Below are 20,357 nucleotides of genomic sequence, written 5' to 3' on the forward strand. Positions count from 1 at the left end.
TACCATTTCTGTGGTAGAAGCAAAGAAAAATATATTTCTTAATTCAAGTTCAGGTTCATCATGTTTATTCATGATGTTGAGGAAAGGGGAAGGGTAGAGGAATAATTATTTATATAGCTTCTACTATGTACCAGGCATTGTGCTAAGAGTTTTACAAAGATTAACTCATTTGATCTTCACAACCACACTATGGAGTTTTTATTAACTCCATTTTGTAGATGAGGAAACTGAGACAAGCAGAGATGAAGTGACTCACCCAGAATCACACAGTCAGTAAGTGTCTGCAGTTGTGTTTGAACTCGGGTCTTCCTGACCCTGGGCCCAAGGCTCTGTCTCCTGTACCATCTAGCACACGACTGCAGGCTCCAACAATAAAAATAAAGGGTGGGCCTGAGCAGAAGCTCCCCCAAAATACTAAATGGGAAATGGATAGTCCTTCCCCTTTTCCACCATTCCTATGCAAGAGAAAACATAAAGGATATAGGAGAAAAGAAGAGGTAACACTTGAGCCAGCTCAGCATGCCACCTCCCCTTGACTTTTGAAGGAACCATTACTAAATAACCAGGGCCCTCCCAGAAGAGAAAACATTTCTTTCGCCTATTGTAAACATGCATTACCCAAAAAGCCTCTGGGCTTCCTGGAATTTTGTTAAACATGCTGGCAGTAATCTCCAAAAGCATAATTCCAAGCAATAAAATATCCTTTGGGAGAAACTGGTACAGCTGAGCACTTGATGTCTATTGAGGGAAAGTTATCTTTGAGAAAATGAAATTAGTGAGGAATCATTCATTTGGTGTCCATAGTGCAGTGGAAAAAAAACACTGGACCTAGCTTCCAATTTTCTCTCTGCCACTAACTAACTTCATGACTTTGAATGAATCACTTAATTTTTTCTGAATTTCAGCTAATCACTCCAAGCCTTTTGAGTGTGTTGCTTTTTTAATGGTCTTCAATGATCTGAGGTCAGATTTGAACTCAGGAAGATGAGTCTTCCTGACTCAAGGCCCAGCACTCTATGCACTATGGCGCCACCTAACGGCCCATTTAGTTATTACATGCCCCTATTTTTAGATTGTGCTGCCTCCTTGACCACCTTCTCTTAGATGGCCAGGTGGTGCTGTTGGGTAAAGGGTTGGGCCTGTAGCCAGGACAACCAGAGTTCAAATTTGGCCTCAGATACTTACTAGCTATGTGACCCTGGGCAAGTCACTTAACCTCTGTTTGCCTCAGTTTCTTAATCTGTAAAATGATAATGGCACCTATTGTTGTGAGGATCAATTGAGATATTTGTAAAAAGTGCTTAGCACAGTGCCTGGCGTAGATCAGGTGTTCAATAAATGCTTATTCCCTTCCACCTTCTTAAAATCCTTCAAGTCTCTGTTTAGGTTATACTTCCTCTTGGAGTCTTTCCTGATTACCTCAGTGGTAATTGCTGTGTTCCTCCTGAAATTACTTTGTCTTTAATAGCATATGTGTTGTATCTCCCTGGAAGAATGTTAGTTTATCTGAGGGTAAAGACTATTTTGTTTTTGCCTTTGAATTCTCTTGGACTCATCACAGTGCTTAATAGTGTTTTTTTGAGTTAAATTGATAGTGAACCTGCCTTAGGACTAAAATTTCTGGGTTTATGTTACCCATTATAGCCATGGGGAATTAGCTATAACTTTTACTCAGCTTTCCTTAATGTACTATATAAACTCTTACATATACAAATAAATATAGTACTGATTATAATATAGTTAGCATTTAAAAATATGAAATATTATGAGGTCAGATGGGAGATCCCTAACTGGAATACTGATTTTATTTTAACCCTTTTTGATAGCTAGATTTCCAAAATATATCACACATTTTCCTGCCTTAGTATACAAAGTAAATTAAATATAATTAACATTTTCTTGATAACCTAAGGTCATTATGATCTCTTATAGTCTATGGATTTGGGTGATTTGGAATTTAATTTGTATTAAGCCTAGTCAAAGCTGTGGATCTTAGACTTTTCTTATTTTGCATTATAATTAACAGAGTATTATGTATTTCTGTTTGCCATTAACAACTTGCTCAACTTTAAATTCCACAAGATCAAGGACCATGTCTTAATTATATTTGACTCCCTTTCATACACAGCAAAATGATTCCTACACAGCATATCCTTAAAAAATAGTTGATGTGAATTCTTGGCCAGAATTTTTTCCTTTATTATTCTAAACATAAAAGCATCATCAAAAGAGCATTTCTGTATGTACACACACATATTTCCATTTTCATTTCCACATACACAAATTTTTGCAGATTTCTATATCAAACCATTATGAATCTCCATTTTATACTACTTACTTCAAGAAAAGTGTATAACAAATTCTGCACCTTACTTGCAAATTATATTGTAAGTGCTTCTCATATCACCTTCAGTTCTCCTTTGTGCATTAAAAACATTGTTACAATGGCCTTCTTTTTTGAGGGTGATGGCATCCCTCTTGCTTAGCCAGAATTTTGACTGTCCTGTCCCTTCACCAAATAGCCAAGTTTTTGCTGTGGAGATGGACTGTTGTATTGGAAGGAATGCCAAATTTGAATTCAGAAAGCCTGTGTCGGAATACCAGCACTGAGACTGTATTGGTTTCCTTGGTGAGCCTGAGCAAGTCACTGCCTCTTATGAAGTTTTCCTCATCTGTAGAAAAGACAGGATTCTACCGTGTGTAAGACCCATTCCAGCTCTAAGTCTTATGAATTTGCTTTCATAATAAAATCTAGATTTCTGGTTCATTTTTGTCGTTTGTCTTGCTGATAAGATGAGACTGAGGAATATGTATATTCCTGACTTCCTGGGCAGTATATAAAAGAGCTCCTTTTTTTTTTCCCCACATAAGTAGTTATGGTTCAAAAGCTGAATTCTGTTTCCCCAAGGTATTTTATTTCCCTCAATAAAATCATCTTTATCATCTTAATCTTTCTGTTTAGCATCACTCAAAATGTATCTTAATTTAACATCACTAACTATTACAACTCATTTGTCAGCGTTAATCTATTCACTGCCTCATTGAATTGAATGTCACAGGGAAATATCACATCTTGTAGCCATTTGGGATATTTCCACTGAAGATTGTTAAATCTAGTCTGCATTTTCACAAGTACAGATATGAGTGTAGCATTTCATCTTCCGCTAACTTTCAGTTTTGATGTTGTTTGGTTGCTTTTCGGTCCTGTCTGACTCTTCATAAACCCATTGGGGGTTTTCTTGGCAAAGATATTGGAGTGGTTTGCCATTTCCTTCTCCAGATCATTTTACAGATGAGGAAATTGAGGCAAACAATGACTTGCAAAAAGTGACTTGCCCAGGTTACAAGCTAGTAAGTGTCTGAGGCTAGATTTGAACTCAGGTCCTTGTGACTCTAAGCCTGGTGCTATATCCACTGTACCACCTAGCTGCCCCAATTTCATTATGGGGCTGGATATTTGAGCATTCTGGATACCATCATAGTTTAATCATCTTGGTCAGTTTTCAAAATGTGCATTATTTTTTTACAGGGTTTTAGGGCAACACTTCAGTATCTATAACTGATAGTAAAACATTGTTCACAAACTACTCAAAAATAGAACAGTTGCATATGTGCATTGGTAAAGGGAGTGTCTTGCATTGATTTCTTATCTTCTTATTAAAGTGTGATCTTCTTGAGAGAAAGATCTAAATTTTGTTTCTTCCTCAATGCCTAGCCTGAGGCTTTGTACATGGCGCCGCATTAAAGCCTTTAGTCTCTGCTGATGGTGTGGGATGAGACTAGTGGATTACTTGAGCGCAGGGGTTCTGCTCTGCAGTGGAATAAGCCTATCTAGTGGCTAATTAAGGCTGGGGCTAATGTGATGAGACCTTGGGAACAAAGGCTAGCAGGCCTTCCTTAAGCAGAATCTGCCCAGGTTGGAAAAATAGCATTTCAAAACTTCAGTATTGGTTTTAGGCCTGCCCACTGCATTTCCAGCCCAGGCAGGGAAGACCTAGTCTCAAAAAAAAAAAAAAAAAAAAGTTTATTGAATGAATGAATGTGAACTGAATCTTTTATCATCCTTTTGTTCAGTCATTTCAGTAATATCTGACTATGACTCATTTGGATTTTTTTGGCAAAGATATTGGAGTGGTTTGCCACCTCCTTCTCTGGCTCATTTTATAGATGAGGAAACTGAGGCAAACAGTGTTAAGTGACCTGCGCAAGGTCACACTGCTAGTAAATGCCTGAGGCCAGAATTGAACTCCAGGTCTAGTACTCTGCCACCTAGCTGCCCTTTCATCATCCTTAAGGGGAATACAAAAATACTTAAGAGAGTTTAAACTGTGAAATCTAGAGGAACTGATGTTTTTCACTCTGTATTTTTTCTGTTCTCTTATTTGGGTAATTTTTGTAATCACAGAGTGTACTTAAGTCTGAAATATTGTATAAATTGGCTATAACAACATAAAACTGCAAATATAATATTACATAGCTAGCATAGCTTTATTTTTAATCATGTTGATTCTGTGATATAGAGGTGTAATTTGTGCATTTGGATGTTTTTGGTTTTAATTATGCATTCATTCACATGACCATAATTACACCAATTTCTATTTCTCAGATTTCATTCATTTAGCACGCTTAATTTTAGATTTGGTTGGTGGTTAATAGAATAATATTTTTAGACATATTATTGATTTATCTTTGGCATAGTTGTGAAAACATATGCTTTCCGTATATATACATGGAAACTGATAGTTTTGGTCCACACAAATATATTTGTGTGGACCAAAACTATCAGTTTTAATTAAAGTCCAATAATTGGAAAGTTATATTAATTGGAATGTGGATTGCACTTCAGTTCATCCATTTCTCTGTCTCAGAAATTGCTGCTAACCAAATTAATGTTTTAAAAAAGATCACAGAGAAAATATATGATCTAATTAAGGGGACATAGTGTTTCAAAGGATTTAAATATATTTATGTACAAATGGCATACCATCGATTGTAACTTACTGATATAGGGCCCTTTCTTTTTTAGGATTAAAATACTTTTTTGTAGGGATTAATTAGGGTAAATATATGTGTTGGTTTTTTCTTTTTTTTTTTTTTTCAAAATTTCATTGTCAGATACTTCACTAATATGGTAGACTTGCCTCTTTTCTCCTTATTTAATCATAGAATCATAGAAATTTAAAGCGGGGAGGAGCCTTAGAAGTTATATTATCCAATCCTCTCATTTTAGACATATGTAAACTGAGGCCCAGAGAGGGTAAATGACTATTAAAATCAATTAACCAATAAACATTTATTAAGCATCTACCACGTGCCAGGCAGTGTTAGCACTGGGGATACAAAAAGAAGCAAAAGAGTCTCTACCCTGAAAGAGTTTACAATCTAATAGGGAGACAAAATGCAGACAAGTCCATTCAGTAGGATAATTAGGGAAGACTTTAGAGGTGTTAGGGAAGGCTTCCTGTAGAAGGTGGGATTTTAGTTGGAACTTAAAGGAAGCCAGAGAGGTCAGTAGCTGGAGCAGAGAAGGTAAAGCATTCTAGGCACAGGGAACAGGTAAGCTTAAAAGCCCAGAGCAGAGAGATAGAAGAAATGTCTTGTTTGTGGAACAACCAGGAAGCAGCATCATTGGATCAAGGCATATGTATTAGGGTGTAAGGTGTGAGAAGACTGGAAAGGTGGGGGGGCAGGGGTGTCCCTAAATTATGAGGGGTTTTGAATGCCAGAGTATTTTGTATTTGATCTTGGAGGGCCACAGGGAGCCACTAGAGTGTAGTGAGGCTGGGGCAAGGGTGGAGAACCTGCAGCCTTGAGGTCACATGTGGCCCTCTAGGTCCTCAAGTGCAGCCCTTTGACTGAGTCCAAACTTCATAGAACAAATCCCCTTAATAAAAAGATTTGTTCAGTAAAACTTGAACTTAGTCAAAAGGCCGCACCAAGGACCTAGACAGCCACATGTGGCATCAAGGCAGCAGGTTCCCCACCCCTGGGCCAGGGATTCAAAAGAGGAGGATGGTATAGACTTTAATTGATTCCCTGGGGAGTGAAGATGGGGAGAAGAGGAGAGAGTGGCTAGTACAAGGGAGATGTCCTGAAAGAGAATTGAAAGGCCAATTGAAAGGATTGGAGGTCACACTGCAGATGAAAAATAGGATTGTGTAAGGGAAGAAGGCAGAGTGAGGTGAAAACCCAATAGATTATGGTCAGGTAAGGGGATATTAGAATTCTTGAACATGGAGATGGTACATTTGTGGGTGATGGCAAGATCGAGCGTATGACCATCTTTGTGTGTGGCTGAGGTGGGGTGGAGGAGTAGCTCGTGAAAGGTGAGTAGGTCAAGCAACTTTGAATAGTTAGGGTATTTGAAGGAAAATCAATATATATATGAGGGGAAGAGAAAAAAGTGTAAGTCAGATCCCAGGCCCATTGAGGAAGGACAGGGAATGACCAGGGGAAAGAGCAGTGTCTATAGGCAACAGCTACCAGGAATTTGATTGGGTGATAGATATCAATAGCATGAGCCTCAAAGGAGGATTGGCTACTGAATAATGGAGGAAGGGGGATAACCTAGAAGTGTCAATGGAGAACAAGGAGTATTTCAGCTCCTCCTGCCTTGATCAGTGAGCTGAGAATGAGTGAAAGTGAAGCCAGTACTAAGAAAGAGTGGCTAGGGAAGCTGTATCATGGGGGAAAGTGAGATTTCAGTCAGAGCTTATGGACTGAAGGAGTCAGAGAGGAATAGATTTAAGATGAAGTGAGTTTGATGCCTGTGGAGTAGGCATTCCAGAAGGCACAATGGAAGGCTGGGTGGAGCGAGCGCTGAGGGGGATGGGAATGAGGAATTATGTGGAATGGGTTTTGGATGATGAGCTACAAGAGTTGAGAGTCCCTGGGGTGGGAAGGGTATGACCAGGTATGAGAATGTTCATTACTGAGTGGAGAGCTTCTACCCTCAAAGTACAGGCCCAGCAGGAGGTGAGAGGCCTGAAGTCAGAGGGAGGGTCGCTCTTTGCACTGGACATTCTCCACAGCTCAGTTGGGAGACTGGGCTGCCAGCAGGAAGTATACCTATCGCCTCTTGATTTAGTCTTTGCAATATTTTGGAATAGCAAACTGAACCCACATAGTACAATGGATGCAGTACTGGATTGAGAGTCAGGAAATCCTGGATTCAAGGCCTGTGTCTGACATTGAGTGATGATGTGATGATGGAAAAGTCAGTTAATATTTCTGAGCATCAGTATCTCCATTTCTGAAATGGGAATTATAAGATAGCACAGAGTTATTTTGAGGTTCATATGAGATAGTACATGTATTTTCAAACTTTAAATTCCTATGTAAGTATCACTTGTTATTACACATCTTTGTGGTTGGCCTTATAACTTTCAGATACGGTGCTTTTTATTTTAAGGTTTATACAAAAAAAAATTCTGTGATTTATGATTTCTGTTGTAGCTTTCCTGCTTTTTTTAGTGTCTCTTCAGTGACCTGAGGCAAATTGTTTAATCTCACTTCACCTCAGTTTCCTAATCTGTAAATTTCCTAATCTGTAAAATTAATGTTTTTGACTCGATGACCTCTAAAGTCCCTTCAACATTCTCCATAAACCTGTGACCTGATGCCTTGTCTTCACACTGCTCTCTAGAACATGTCCACGTGTCAGCTGTTTTCCAGTTGAAAGACAATGATTGATTGAGTTTATAGTTAAAAGCCTACAAATTCTCCTTTCAAAGTTTGAACTTGTTCTTATAGCAAATCTAGGGTTTTTGGCTTCCACTCTTTTTTAAGCTCTAAATTTTAAGTGGAATTTTCTGCATGAGAACATATAACTGTGATATGGAGTAACAATTCATCTTATTTGGGGACCAGCCAACTGTTAATGTTTATTTAAGATAAATAACCTGCCTTGGATAGGAGAGAAGGGAGGAATATATTCAGAAATCAAAGTGATTTTAAAACAAAAGATACCAGTAAAATTTTAGAAACAAATGAACTGAAAAGATTACCTTGAGGCAGAAAGAGAAGAGAGCAGAAGCCAACCAATTACCCCAGTTGCTGTTTCTTTGTCTAATATTTTGATCCATCACCAGTAATCTGTCCAAAGAAGAAATTCAGGCACAGTGACTATTGTATCCCTGGAAAGTAAAAAGACAATCCTTTAGTCACTGAATCTTAGGATGTAGGAATCAAAACCAACAATGTGCCAGATGTATAAGGGGAAAACCAAAATAGTATATAAGAAGACACAGGTCAAATAAACAAAGATATAAAAGAAGCAGAGACATTAACAAAACTCAGAAGTGGTATGGCATTTGTGCTTGCCCTTGGAATAGGATAGCAAGGTTATAGTATGGCAAAGCCTATGAGGTGACAACTCACCTGGAAAGAGGATATCAGAACAGCTAAGCCATAGAACAAGTGGTGAATCTCAGGAAAAAGTTGCAGGGAAACCAGTGGTGGCTACATTAAACAGATAAATAATGGTGCCAGAGAAGGCAAGATGAAAGAAAATCTGGCACTTGTGGGCAATATCCTAAGGTACATGGAAACATGTTTCTAGAGGTGGGCAATGAAACTAACTTCCAAAACTTGCAAGAACATGCAAATACATCAAATCACTCAGAAGGCTGATACTAACAAAGATCATGTTAATATTGTCAACAGTAGAACAAAGAAATTAATTACTAGCTAAGGATGTTGCTGCCCTCATCTAGGAATTTCTTTCATCTGCTACTTCTTCCATTTCCTCCTAATTCATTTGCTTTTTAGAAAATGAATGAAATATGTTGTTTGTTTTTGAAATTCCTTTCCCTCAGCTTTCTAAGAAAAACATTTGGAGAAAGGGTCCAAAGAATGAAATAGATGCCAGTTATTTGGTTCCCAATTCTTACTCTCTTCCTTCATGAGAAGATGGCTATATGACAATTGAATCTTCAAAGTATGATTCTTTTCATCAATCATAGGTTGAGGAAGTATTTTTAAGGGTTTCACACCCTTAAGATTTCTCTACATCTTTTTTGTCCACATGAGCCAAACCCATTTGATTTTCAAGATTTTTCAGTATTGCCAAAGACAGTGATGGAAGAGGGAAAGCTGTATGTTTCTGTCACATAATTGATGGTTAATAAATATTTGTTCACTGATTAGATTGATTATGATAACAGAAATTCCACAGTCCCGAAATTGAAAAGTTACATAGAGGAAATGGTATTCAGTCCCCTCACCCCCTTTTTAAAAGTATAATTGAGTTCATTGTCAATTATGTTATGATTTTAAAACTCTAATTGCGTTTGCTTCCAATTTAAGTTAGGGGTGTTCAGTAATGGGCGGCCTCTGACATGCTGGCTTTGTAACTCTGGGAAAGTCACTTAATATTTTGGGGTCTCTAGGAGTTTCCCTAAGACTGTACATTTCAGAGCACTTGTGCATCTACTTTGTTAGAGAGGGTTTATTCACAGAGAGCTCTATGGAATCACAAGTTCAGACTTCCCTTCCTTCCCCCCAAAACAAACAAACCAACAAACCTTAAGATTGGTAAATAAGATAACCTACTCTTTGATTTTGGAACTTAAAAAGAAAGTTTTCATTATATATCAACATCTAACAACTTGTTCTTCAAAATAATTTTTCCTGTAAAATAACTTAATTTTTCTCTAAATGATTTATATGTGATCCAAATTCTGGCTGTATTTCCCAGAAATATTTTGCATAAGTTTATAAGTTTAAAAGAAAAAAGTATTAATAACACCCTGTCTCCATTACAAGCCTAAAACTTCATTACCTTCCATATTTGATGCCATTTATTTGAGAGAGAAACTGCACATAATTCTTACATTAATCATCTTTGTTTCTTTAAAGCCAAATTGACAAAATAAACATGTGTAAAGTAAATTTAAGTTCACCCTTAAAAGGTTATCATAATGCTTTATATACATTAGTCTCTCAATATATGTTTTATTGATGAAGATGCTACTGTTAATCCTTATTCTTTTCACCCCATGTCTTTTCTCCCTATTTCCATACTTCCCAGTGATATGTCCTCTGAGTCGGATAACAACATCAGACAGATAAATCAAGAGGCAGCACATAGACGTTTCCGCTCCCGGCGACATATTAGTGAAGATTTAGAACCTGAACCTGCTGAAGGTGGAGATGTCTCTGAAGTATGTAGTACCATTCCTGACATCTTTCATCAACTTTGTGTATTCCACTTTTGGTGTCTTAAGGGTGGTTTTATGTTTTACACATTTTCAGTAAAATTTGTTCGTAAATCCAAGATAATATCCTCATAGCCAGTTGATCACTCATGTGGTTATTAATGTTAGTAATCCAAAATTACACACTTTTATGACCTATGTCTGACATATATGTGTTGGTGCAGTGTTATAAAAGGGAGTGATTTTCTACAACATTCATGCAAAGTATGCACAAATTTAGAGATATTTTCACTTTTTAGTGGTATTTTTCTCAAAGTCTAGGACAATTCACCTCTTTTTAGTCAAATTAAATAGAAACATACTTTTCACTTTTGGGATACTGAAGTTTCCAGCATGGAGTAGAATAGAGACATAGATTTCTTATTCAACTGTTCATATGATCTTGGGAAATTTTTGTCAACAATAAATACAGTGGTTGGATATCACTTATTTGTATAACTTTGTAGTTTATCTTAATGGTACCTGCACCTGAAACATTTAATTAAAAGTTAGTGACTATAAATATATGATACATTTCAGCCAAGATCCTCTATTCTCTGTTATCAGCTGTTTACATTATAGACAGCCACATCATTTTTAGGCATTTGCTACTTCAAAAGATGTTTTAATAAAAAGGAGAGCCAATACTTTATTGATAAACTTAATGAAATATGTTCTTGTTTGCCCTGTTAATGCTTCTGTAAATATTAATATTGCTAAAGGCAGAGCTGCTAAATTTTTCTAAATATTTATGAAAAAAGTTATACCTTTCTGAGCCATTTACTTGATCTCTTTTTTTTAAAATTTGGAAATGAAAGAATTCCTTAAAAATTGTTCATTTCTTTTGCCAACTGCCTATGGAGTTTTCATTCAAATGATAAAATGATTCCTCTGTTACTTCAGTTTTTAAGTGGATTCTGTGCTGAGGATTATCCCCCTCAGTACTAGTATATTATGGTTAATTCAGTAAATCACCTTATAATCAAGACCTCTTAAGATTTAAATCAGTGGGGAAATAGCACAAACCAAAATCCCATCTCTAGCATTTACGATAATTTCTCATTTCTTATAAGCCTTGGGAAACCATTTCAGAGGAAGTGAATATAACCGGAGACTCTCTTAGTCTGGTCTTACCACCACCTCCTGCTTCTCCAGTATCTCGGACCAGTCCTCAAGAACTGTCAGAGGAATTGAACAGAAGACTTCAGATCACTCCGGATTCCAATGGGGAACAATTCAGTTCTTTGATTGTAAGCAGTAGTATTTATGGAAACAGAGATGGAACACATTTTTTTTATTTTTGCAGTTGGTTGTTTTGACTAGGTAAAATTGTGTATGTGTGAATATTTTAGACTTTAGCAATTAAATAATAGCCAGATTTCCCTATTACTAGCATTAATCTGCTGTTTGCCCAAGTTAACCTTCCTCTATGAGGGTCAGAAGCAAACTTAAATTCTTTCAGTCTTAAATAAGTTACTATTTCTTCACCCTTCCCTCCCCAATTAGATCTTAATACTTTAATTATTTTCACTCTTAGGAATTCTTTCCCTCTGGCCTGAAATCCTTAAGCTTCAGCAGTAATGAGATAGTACACCAGATTATGACTTGGGAAATCTGTGGCTGGGATCCTGAGTAATTTAGAGACATTCCATGCCTCTGTACCACTGTCTATTAGACAGAAATAATCAAACTTGACTAATTCACCTCTAATGATTAATGCAAATTTGCGTTGCATTATCATACTTGCGTGCTTGATCTGATGAGCACTGGGTACTTTCTGTGAGCCCAAGACATCCTATCTGAATGTCACTTTTAAGATAGTTCCTCTGGCAGGGAAAAATAGAGAGAGATCCAGGTTGGGGGTGGAGATGCAGAAAACATGCCAGTCTCCAGAGGTCAGATGTACATTTATATATGAAGAGACCAGTGCTGCCCAAGGAGAAGAAGAAACCTCTCTCACCCTAGGAGCATAGGCAACCCTAAGGAGGCTTGCTCAGTGGGCACAATTCTCTAGATGTATCCTTAATAAGTAAGAATTTTTTTTTTAATGATTTTATTTTTAGAATCTTGGATTTAGAGCTCGAAGTGACTTCTGAGTCCATCTAGTACAGACCTGCGCAACTTGGCAGTAGGTAGGGGCCAAAATTAAAATAGGCTAAACTTCTTTGGGCCACAGACAGGTTAGACTAGAAGCAGACTGATGATGTTGCTGTGAGTCATGTGACAAACAGGAAAGAGTGTGCAGTGGCAACCCTACATTTTTCTCGGGCCCCCTAAAATCCTTTGCAAGCGGCCCACAGACTGTATGTTGTGCAGACCTGATTTCGTATAATCCTCCAGTTTTACGTATGAGGAAACTTTGACCCATAGAGGTTAGGGGACTTGCCTAAAGTCACCCAGGTGGTAAGTGGCAGAGGTAGCCTTTGTGGCCAGTCCCTCTGTCTCCAGAGCCAAATGCTCTTTCCATTGCACCACTCTGCCTCTTTTATGTCTAGTATAATTTCTCATGATTAACATAAATCATTAATTCTTTTTATCTCAGTTTTATCTGTTATATAATATACTCATGAAATACTCAGGAGCAATTATTATATATAAATGTGGGGGCATTTGTTCTGTAGCCAAGTAGTTATTAAAAACATCAGGGCCAAGCTTACCACGAAGCACAGAATCCCCACCCAAATAGCTCCAAATATTAAGAGATGGCCCATAGGCATTTAACCCTTGGGACTACAACCAGCTTTGCTTTTTTTTTTAATTTAGTACACCCCATTTCTGTGAAGAAGACAGACAAAAATATGAGTCTAGAAATACTGTCTCCATTGCTAGTATAGGTCTTTCAGTTTGATTCAACAAACATTTGAGTACCTATGGTTTTTGTAAGACAGCATGCTAGGTATTGATAGAAATAGAAAAATGAATGAAACACTCCACTTTCTCAAGTCACTTACAGTCTAGTAGGGGAGTACATAAATGACTTCCAAAGAAATATAATTAGGAGAAGAATGGAAACTGCTTTGAGAAAGACTTCAAAGGAAGGAAGAATTTTTTGTAGCAGGGTGGGATCTGGGAAGGTTTATCCCAAGATTGTTATGAAAATCAAGTGGGATAATAATTGTAAAGCCTGACACATAGTAAGTACTTTATAATTGTTAGTTATTGTTATAATTATTATTTGGAAAAGGTGGTTGGGGTTTGGAGGATTGAGCAGCATTTCAGAGGACAAGCATGCTGCAGAAACACAGTTCTAGCCATAAGGACCATGTGAGCAAATGGGTGGAAGCTAAGAGCATAGGATGTCTTTGGAAAACGGTGGATTCTCTGGTTTGACTATTCTTTAGGGAAAGTGAAAAGGAGGAACGTGAGATACACCTGGAAATGTTAGGTTGAAGCCAGATTATGAAGGGCTTTAAATTCTAAGTAAAGAAACCTAGAATGTATATTGTAGGCACTTGGAACCATTTAACTTCTTGGTTGGTGAAGTATCATCAATGTCTTGATTGGTGAAATATCATGATTAGAACTTCAATAGAAAGATTAACTTAGGAGAAATATTAGATGGGTTGGATAGAGGAGAGACAGGAGCTGTAGACAGTTAGAAGACTGTTATAGTCCAGGCAAGGAAGAGATAATGAATAGAGGTTGGAATTGGGGTGGTACCAGTAGGAATTGAGAGGATTGAATAAATCCAAAGGATATCAAAGAATTGGAATGGATTGGACTTGCAAATTGACTGAATGTGAGGGGTAAGAAAAAGAGTGAAAGGAGTACCCTTATAGTTGACATCTGCTATCTGGAAGGGATGCTAGTGCTATTAATTGAAACAGGGAAGTCAAAAGGAGGACTAGGCAAGTTGAGTGCCATTTTGGACATGATGAATTTGTAATGTCAGTAGGGTATCCATGTTTAGTAAGCAGTTTGAGAATGTGGGTCTAGAGCTAAAAAAAAGTTTAGTGCTGGAAATGATGGATTAAGAGACATGCACATAAAGTAATAATAGGATCTAACCGGGGGAGATATGAGATCACCTAGAGCAAATGTAGAGAGAACAGTGACTTCTCTTTCCCAAAAGTTTAAATTCGTTGGGGCGTTATCTTCTAGGACCCTACTAAGAACAAAGTCTGTGAATTTTAGGTGGTGCTGGTCCTAGAGGGGAGAAGCAGAAGCAGCAGGGGAAATCACAATATGGGGCCCCTAAATTGTGTGATCCTACAGTATATTCAGAAAATCCTACAGTAAGCAGCTATTTACCTTTAAAAATGAGAACAAATTCAAGCCCCAGTGCAATGTAATAGAGAATGAAGATGTGCTGTTGCAGATGATGGCAGGCTGTCCACTGGAAATAGTGTTCGAGAAATGATTATTCTAGCCAAAGAACCCATTATCAAGAGAGTATCTAATTTACGGCATAGGAGGGCTGTATAAAAATGTGGGTACAATACTGATACTCATAAATAAAAACTTTAATATGGATGATTTTAAAAAAAAAACTTGCCCTTACCAATTAATGAGTTAAAATTACTCTTAATGCAGTTTCATATTGAAATTATGACTGTTTTTATAAAAAGAGAAATGACATTCAGATAAAAACATGCAAATTAAAATTTAGTGCCAGAGGAAAAGGGAAAGAGATATTGCAAAGCTGAGAAACACAGATGAAATTGAATATTGTTGTTATGGAAACAAAATAAGTGATAAAACCATACATTAGGACCTATAAAAGATAGAAATGCCCAATCTTCTACAAAGAACCTACAATAATTAAATACTTTTATTGTACCTAATGCAAACACAATAGTAATTTTATGCAGTTAATGTTAAAATAGCATTCCTTACTGATTATATTAAAATAGTGACTGCATTTACTTATAATAAAATATTGTTTAGATTTAGGGTTGCCATATTACTATTTTAAAGTAATCTCATCAAATATGATAAAATCATTTTCTCAAAAGAAGAGCTTTTCAAAAAAGAACATGGAGACTCACCTTCTAGCTTGCCTACTACTCTGATGCCATTTTATTTCAATCCATGTTCCAGGGATATTTGAATGGCACTTAGTCAGAAATCTATATCCTGATGCGTCCCCATGAAAAATTTACCTTCACAACCATGTAGATTTATTCATAATTATAAAAGTTTTGAAGAAATGTAAGTATTCTAGAACTCAATCAGAGATATGTCCATTTGTATTGAGGCAGTTAAGTTATTCCCACATGGAAGGAAAGAACAAAATCAAGATGATGCTAAGTAAGAAGTGGGTAGTGGACATGCATCATTACTTTGAAGAATATATGGTTTTCATTAGCATGAGTACTGCTTCCAATAAAGCAAATCATGAGTTTTTCTTCATTGAATTTCATGAGTATGCTATGACCAGTGGAATTCATCCCTTGATTTTAAATCTCCTGGTAATGAATCCAACATCTGAACCTTGGATGAACGGGCCTATTATAGCTGTTTTCAAAGACTTAGGGCTTGGTAGAACTTACTAGATTTTACTTTCTGCAGGCTCGCATTTGAGAATATAGGGTTACATCCAAGCCATGATGAAATACATGACAGTAGGAATCAAATGGAAGGAAATAAAAATGAATGTAATATGATATACACACATACACAGAGTCAGCATGGCAGAGTGAATAGACTGCTAGATTTTGAATAAGATGGTCTTGGGGTCAACTTCTACTTTTGACACTAACTAGCTATGTAAGTGTAACATCTAAGCCTCAAGCTACTCACTAGGACTTATATTCTAATTTATAGACAGAGATCTGCATTGTTAGAAGGTGTTCCTACATCAATGAAATTATAGCTCCTTGACTACTTAGGTATATGTACATTATACTTATACATCTCACACACACACACACACACACACACACATCTATATACATTGCTTGCCACTGTTTAGGTGGTCATCTATTGAAATATATATTCTGTGAATACAAGAGATCCATATATTCATTGACCATGTGAATTTGACAAATATTTCTTTTGCCATTTTAAATTGTCTTATCTTGTGAACAGAACACTACATGGCAAATTTTCAAGCATAGGCAACATTTTCCATATCATTCTGAGTTTTTTTTTCTTTTTTCTTTTTCTTTTTTTTTTTGCTGAGATTTACTGAGTTTTCTTCCGAGGCTGGGATTAAGAATTCTTGATTTGTGAAAGTTAAGACAAAGTTATATGTGTCCCTCTTCACAAAGACTAAAATTAACCCTTTGTTTTGTCCAGTGCTTTATGTATTGTAGGCATTCATTGAATGTTATTCATCATCATACATCACTGTTTTCTTTCTCATTTTCTTATCTTTCCTTTCCCATTATGGTTTATCGTTCAGGTTATGCCCTGAAGAGTTTGCATACCAGAATAGTATACTACTTGCTTTTTAAGTTAGTTTTAAATGTAGGATTGAAATGCACATGTGACCTATTTATTGTCCTTTTATTTCTTGGACTCTTTTTCCTACTTGTTTTGTAGTTAATTCTAACTAGGGCCCAACCATGAGACCATCTGGATAAAAACATTGAAAACTAAAAAAGGAAGGTGATTTTGTTTTAAATATTTTCCTTGGAAAGATGATGGTTTCTTCTTGACTGCCCTTCATGTTATAGTAGTAACAGAAAAGTAGTGTAAAGAAAAACAAAATTCATTCTGCTTTCATTGAATGGATTAAATGATTTTTTAATTAATCAAGCTTATTTTTTTTTTAAATTAATGTACTCGACAGCTTATTTTTTTTTTTTTTATTCTTCCAGCAAAGAGAACCTTCTTCAAGACTGAGGTCCTGCAGCGTGACAGATGGAGTGGCTGAACAATCTCATCTACCACCGGTAAACTTCAAGCTAATTTTTAATTGTTAGATACATTATAATTTATGTGAAATCTTCCCTTATATCTGAAAAACAGTTTTTCCTGGGCAGATAGATATTCTTAACCAACTGTGGATATACACATTTTTAAAAAATAAAAGAAAAAATTCACAGCCCTATCTGTCACAGAAGCCTGCTTTTCTTCGATTACAGTCATATGTGAGGGGCACAACAACTCTCCTTTCTGCCTTCAAATTACCTTATCATTAAGGTGAGGCATTTGGAATAAATGATCTCAACACTAAAAGCCCATTATCCTCTTAGCCCAATTTAATAGCAATTCTTATTCATCTGCTTATAGTTTTTGGCAAAAAATAATTTACTGGCATTACACATTAATAATTTCTTTTAGTCATAAAGAGTTACTTAGATTTTTTTTAAAAAAGTAGATATGGAAGGGGGGATATGCTCATGTGAACATGTATTCTGAATAGACATTGTTATATACTACTTTCTGTATTCCCTTTCCAAAAAAATTATATCCATTATATGAAATTTTTTTAACCAAGAAGAACTCTTTTTTCTTTTTCTTTTCCTTTTTCTTTTTTTTTTTTTTTTTTGGCTAGGTAGTGGGATTAAATGACTTGCCCAGGGTCACACAGCTAGTAAGTGGCAAGTGTCTTGAGGCTGGATTTGAACTCAGGTCCTCCTGACTCTATCCACTGGTGCTCTATCCACTGTGCCACTTAACTGCCCCTGACCCATTATTTTTGACATGAATGAATATATTTTTGCCTTTGTAACCCCAGTATCTAACATTAATGTCTTCATATAGTAGGTGCTTAATAAAAGTTGTTTTGAATATTATTGAAGTAGAATTAGCAACATATAGTGTGTGCACGCGTGTGTGTGTGTGTGTGTGTGTGTGTGTTTATACTTGAATTGCCTTGGGGAATTATTTTGAGTAAGCATGAAAATAATATGGTACATGTAGATTTCTTATGCTGAAGTTAAAGTTTAATCTTTTTAATTTGTTATTTGGCCCTAAGAGAGTTTGTTTTTTATACCAAACAAAAACATTATAATCTTCTGGTTTTATTAAACTTGAATGGGTTCTAATACAGAAATATGAGCAATTGTATTTTCTGAATCTGTAAAGGATGTCTTCTATTGACATGCATATTTTATGGAATTCATTAGAAATGTTTTTGAAGTAGTCCATTCACCAAAATAACAAATAATTGGCTTCACTCTTAACATGTCCTAACTGGTGATCTGCAGTCTTTGTCAGAGATTATTAACCTGTGCTCGCTATTCTTTATTGACCTATAATGGATTCCATACAATTAAACTTGCTTTGTTCACTGTATGTTTATTTTTGGGTCAGTTTTAGTTGATTTTTGAGCCTGGAGTAGAGACACACACACACACACACTCACACACACACTCACACACACACTCACACACACTCACACTGAAATCGTGATCCAGTGAAATGAATGGCCATAATAGCAGATTAACTAGTGGCTTAAACCTCATTTGGTGAAGGATGATGTGATTGGTAAGAATGCAGCAGGGTGGACAAATGTCTTTCTGGGATGATTTGGGTATAGGCTTGCTTTGGTGAACTTTGATGAATTCTTGGGGTTCTTTTCAACCAAATAATCCTTTGATTCTCTTTAATGAATTAACGACGCTTCTTTTCCTGTTGTAAGATCAAAGTATATTTTATTTTTGAAAAGCCTCACCTTCCTGGAAGCTGCTGTTGGGGGACTTCAAGTACACCCATATACTTGATACTTTTCTCTGCTTTCTCAAGTTCTGTACTCACTGATCATCAGTGGCCAAACACTAATGATGTCGGGACAAAGAATTCATTAATCCTTTCTGGTGGGGACTAAGAACATTGAAGAAGAAGATTTCTTTGGTGGTAGTTTGTTTAAAGAGAAAAATGAAACAACTCCATTCTGATGGAGTCATCAGTTGGGAATTTATTCATCAACACAAAAACACTACCTGTTTAGTTCTGTTTTGTTTTTGGTAATTTAAAGAGGGAAAAATTCACATTCCTCTTTCTCCACTAGTTATCAGTGATTGCTAGCTTGATTTTGCTTCTGTACAGGATTGATTTAACAGGATTCTGATCTCAGGGGTTAACTGTCTCAGTGGCCCACATATAGCTGTGATTCCTGATTCTTGGAATATGAGAATCCTCTATCTGAATGTTTTTAACTAACCTAAACTATGATTTAACAGCAGAGTGCCCCAACTAGGAGAGCCCGTTCGTCAACTGTCACTGGTGGTGAAGAACCAACGGTAATGCTCTTCTTTATCAGACACTACCTACAAATCTATTTGGGTTGGTTTTAATGTTTTATATTGGGGTTGATTTTCTTTTGCCTTTCTAAACAACGTTGACTTTCAGTGTGTTCTTAAAATACGTATGCTTCTCATTTTTAATCCTTTGATTGACTAAATAAACCTATTCTATCTTTAACAAAATATAAGGTACTGTGATGCTAGGAATTTTTATTGCCTTTCCATGCAACTACTCTCACTGTTTTTAAAAATGACCATCTACCATATCTTTATCTATTACTTTTTTTGTTGCTGTTGGATGGTTTTTTCTTTTTCTTACAATTCCAATCTAATCTAGTGACTGGCATTACTGTGTGTACTTAGTCAATATTTGTTGATCTGATAATTCAGCAATGGAACTATAAATATGGAATCAGAACTTATATGGCGAACTCTTATCCACATGAGTTTTTCTCTCTGCAAATCTCTGGGTTCAAATCCCTTTACCACCTCATATGTCTCTAGAAGAGCTTTTTCTGACATAAATTGTATATTTGAGGAATACAAATTGGTTTTACCTATGGGATGTTAATGATTTGAAAAACAATCACGTTGAAATATTAATAATCAAAGCTCAGCATTTGCAAGAAAAAATTGTCAGTGAGATCTATCAAGTTGCAGGCAATTTAGGAGAGATCTATATCATGTGAAGGAGAGAGAAAGGGAAAGGTCATCAGTGCACTGCTGCTTCTCAGTAGTTCTGTTGTTTTCCTCTTACAGTTGATGCTGGTTTTCCTGATGTGAATCTTGCCCAGTTTACATGCTATATTTTGAGATGAGTGTAGCTATGTAGTTGAGACTGACTTTGGGTCACATTTTGAAATAATTTTAATGAAAATTAGCATCAGCCAGCAATTTTCATTTCTTATTTGACTTTGGAAATCCTTGTCATTGTTTGAATTGTGCTATCATATTGGATTGCACTGAGCAATAAATGTATGTGAAGAACTGGAGTGCTGGAGTTTAAGTGGTAACACTTGGCAAA

The 20,357-nt window shown here is 36.3% G+C and overlaps 1 protein-coding gene across 5 annotated transcripts in view; it reads left to right on the forward strand.

Moving 5' to 3' along the window:
* The window catches only part of NEDD4L (neural precursor cell expressed, developmentally down-regulated 4-like, E3 ubiquitin protein ligase), a 452,792-nt gene that overhangs the window by 365,269 nt on the left and 67,166 nt on the right, over window positions 1-20,357 (forward strand). For 4 of the 5 annotated variants that reach the window (XM_027868834.1, XM_027868837.1, XM_027868833.1 and 1 more), the window contains 4 exons: window positions 10,031-10,163; window positions 11,270-11,446; window positions 16,961-17,035; window positions 19,271-19,330. In XM_027868834.1, coding sequence (XP_027724635.1) covers window positions 10,031-10,163; window positions 11,270-11,446; window positions 16,961-17,035; window positions 19,271-19,330 — 445 coding nt within the window. The remainder of the gene's footprint in view (window positions 1-10,030; window positions 10,164-11,269; window positions 11,447-16,960; window positions 17,036-19,270; window positions 19,331-20,357) is intronic. The other variant, XM_027868835.1, reaches the window with a different exon arrangement.

This window comes from Vombatus ursinus, unplaced genomic scaffold (genome assembly GCF_900497805.2).
Source record: "Vombatus ursinus unplaced genomic scaffold, bare-nosed wombat genome assembly UNPS02014791.1, whole genome shotgun sequence".
NCBI classification, from domain to species: domain Eukaryota; kingdom Metazoa; phylum Chordata; class Mammalia; order Diprotodontia; family Vombatidae; genus Vombatus; species Vombatus ursinus.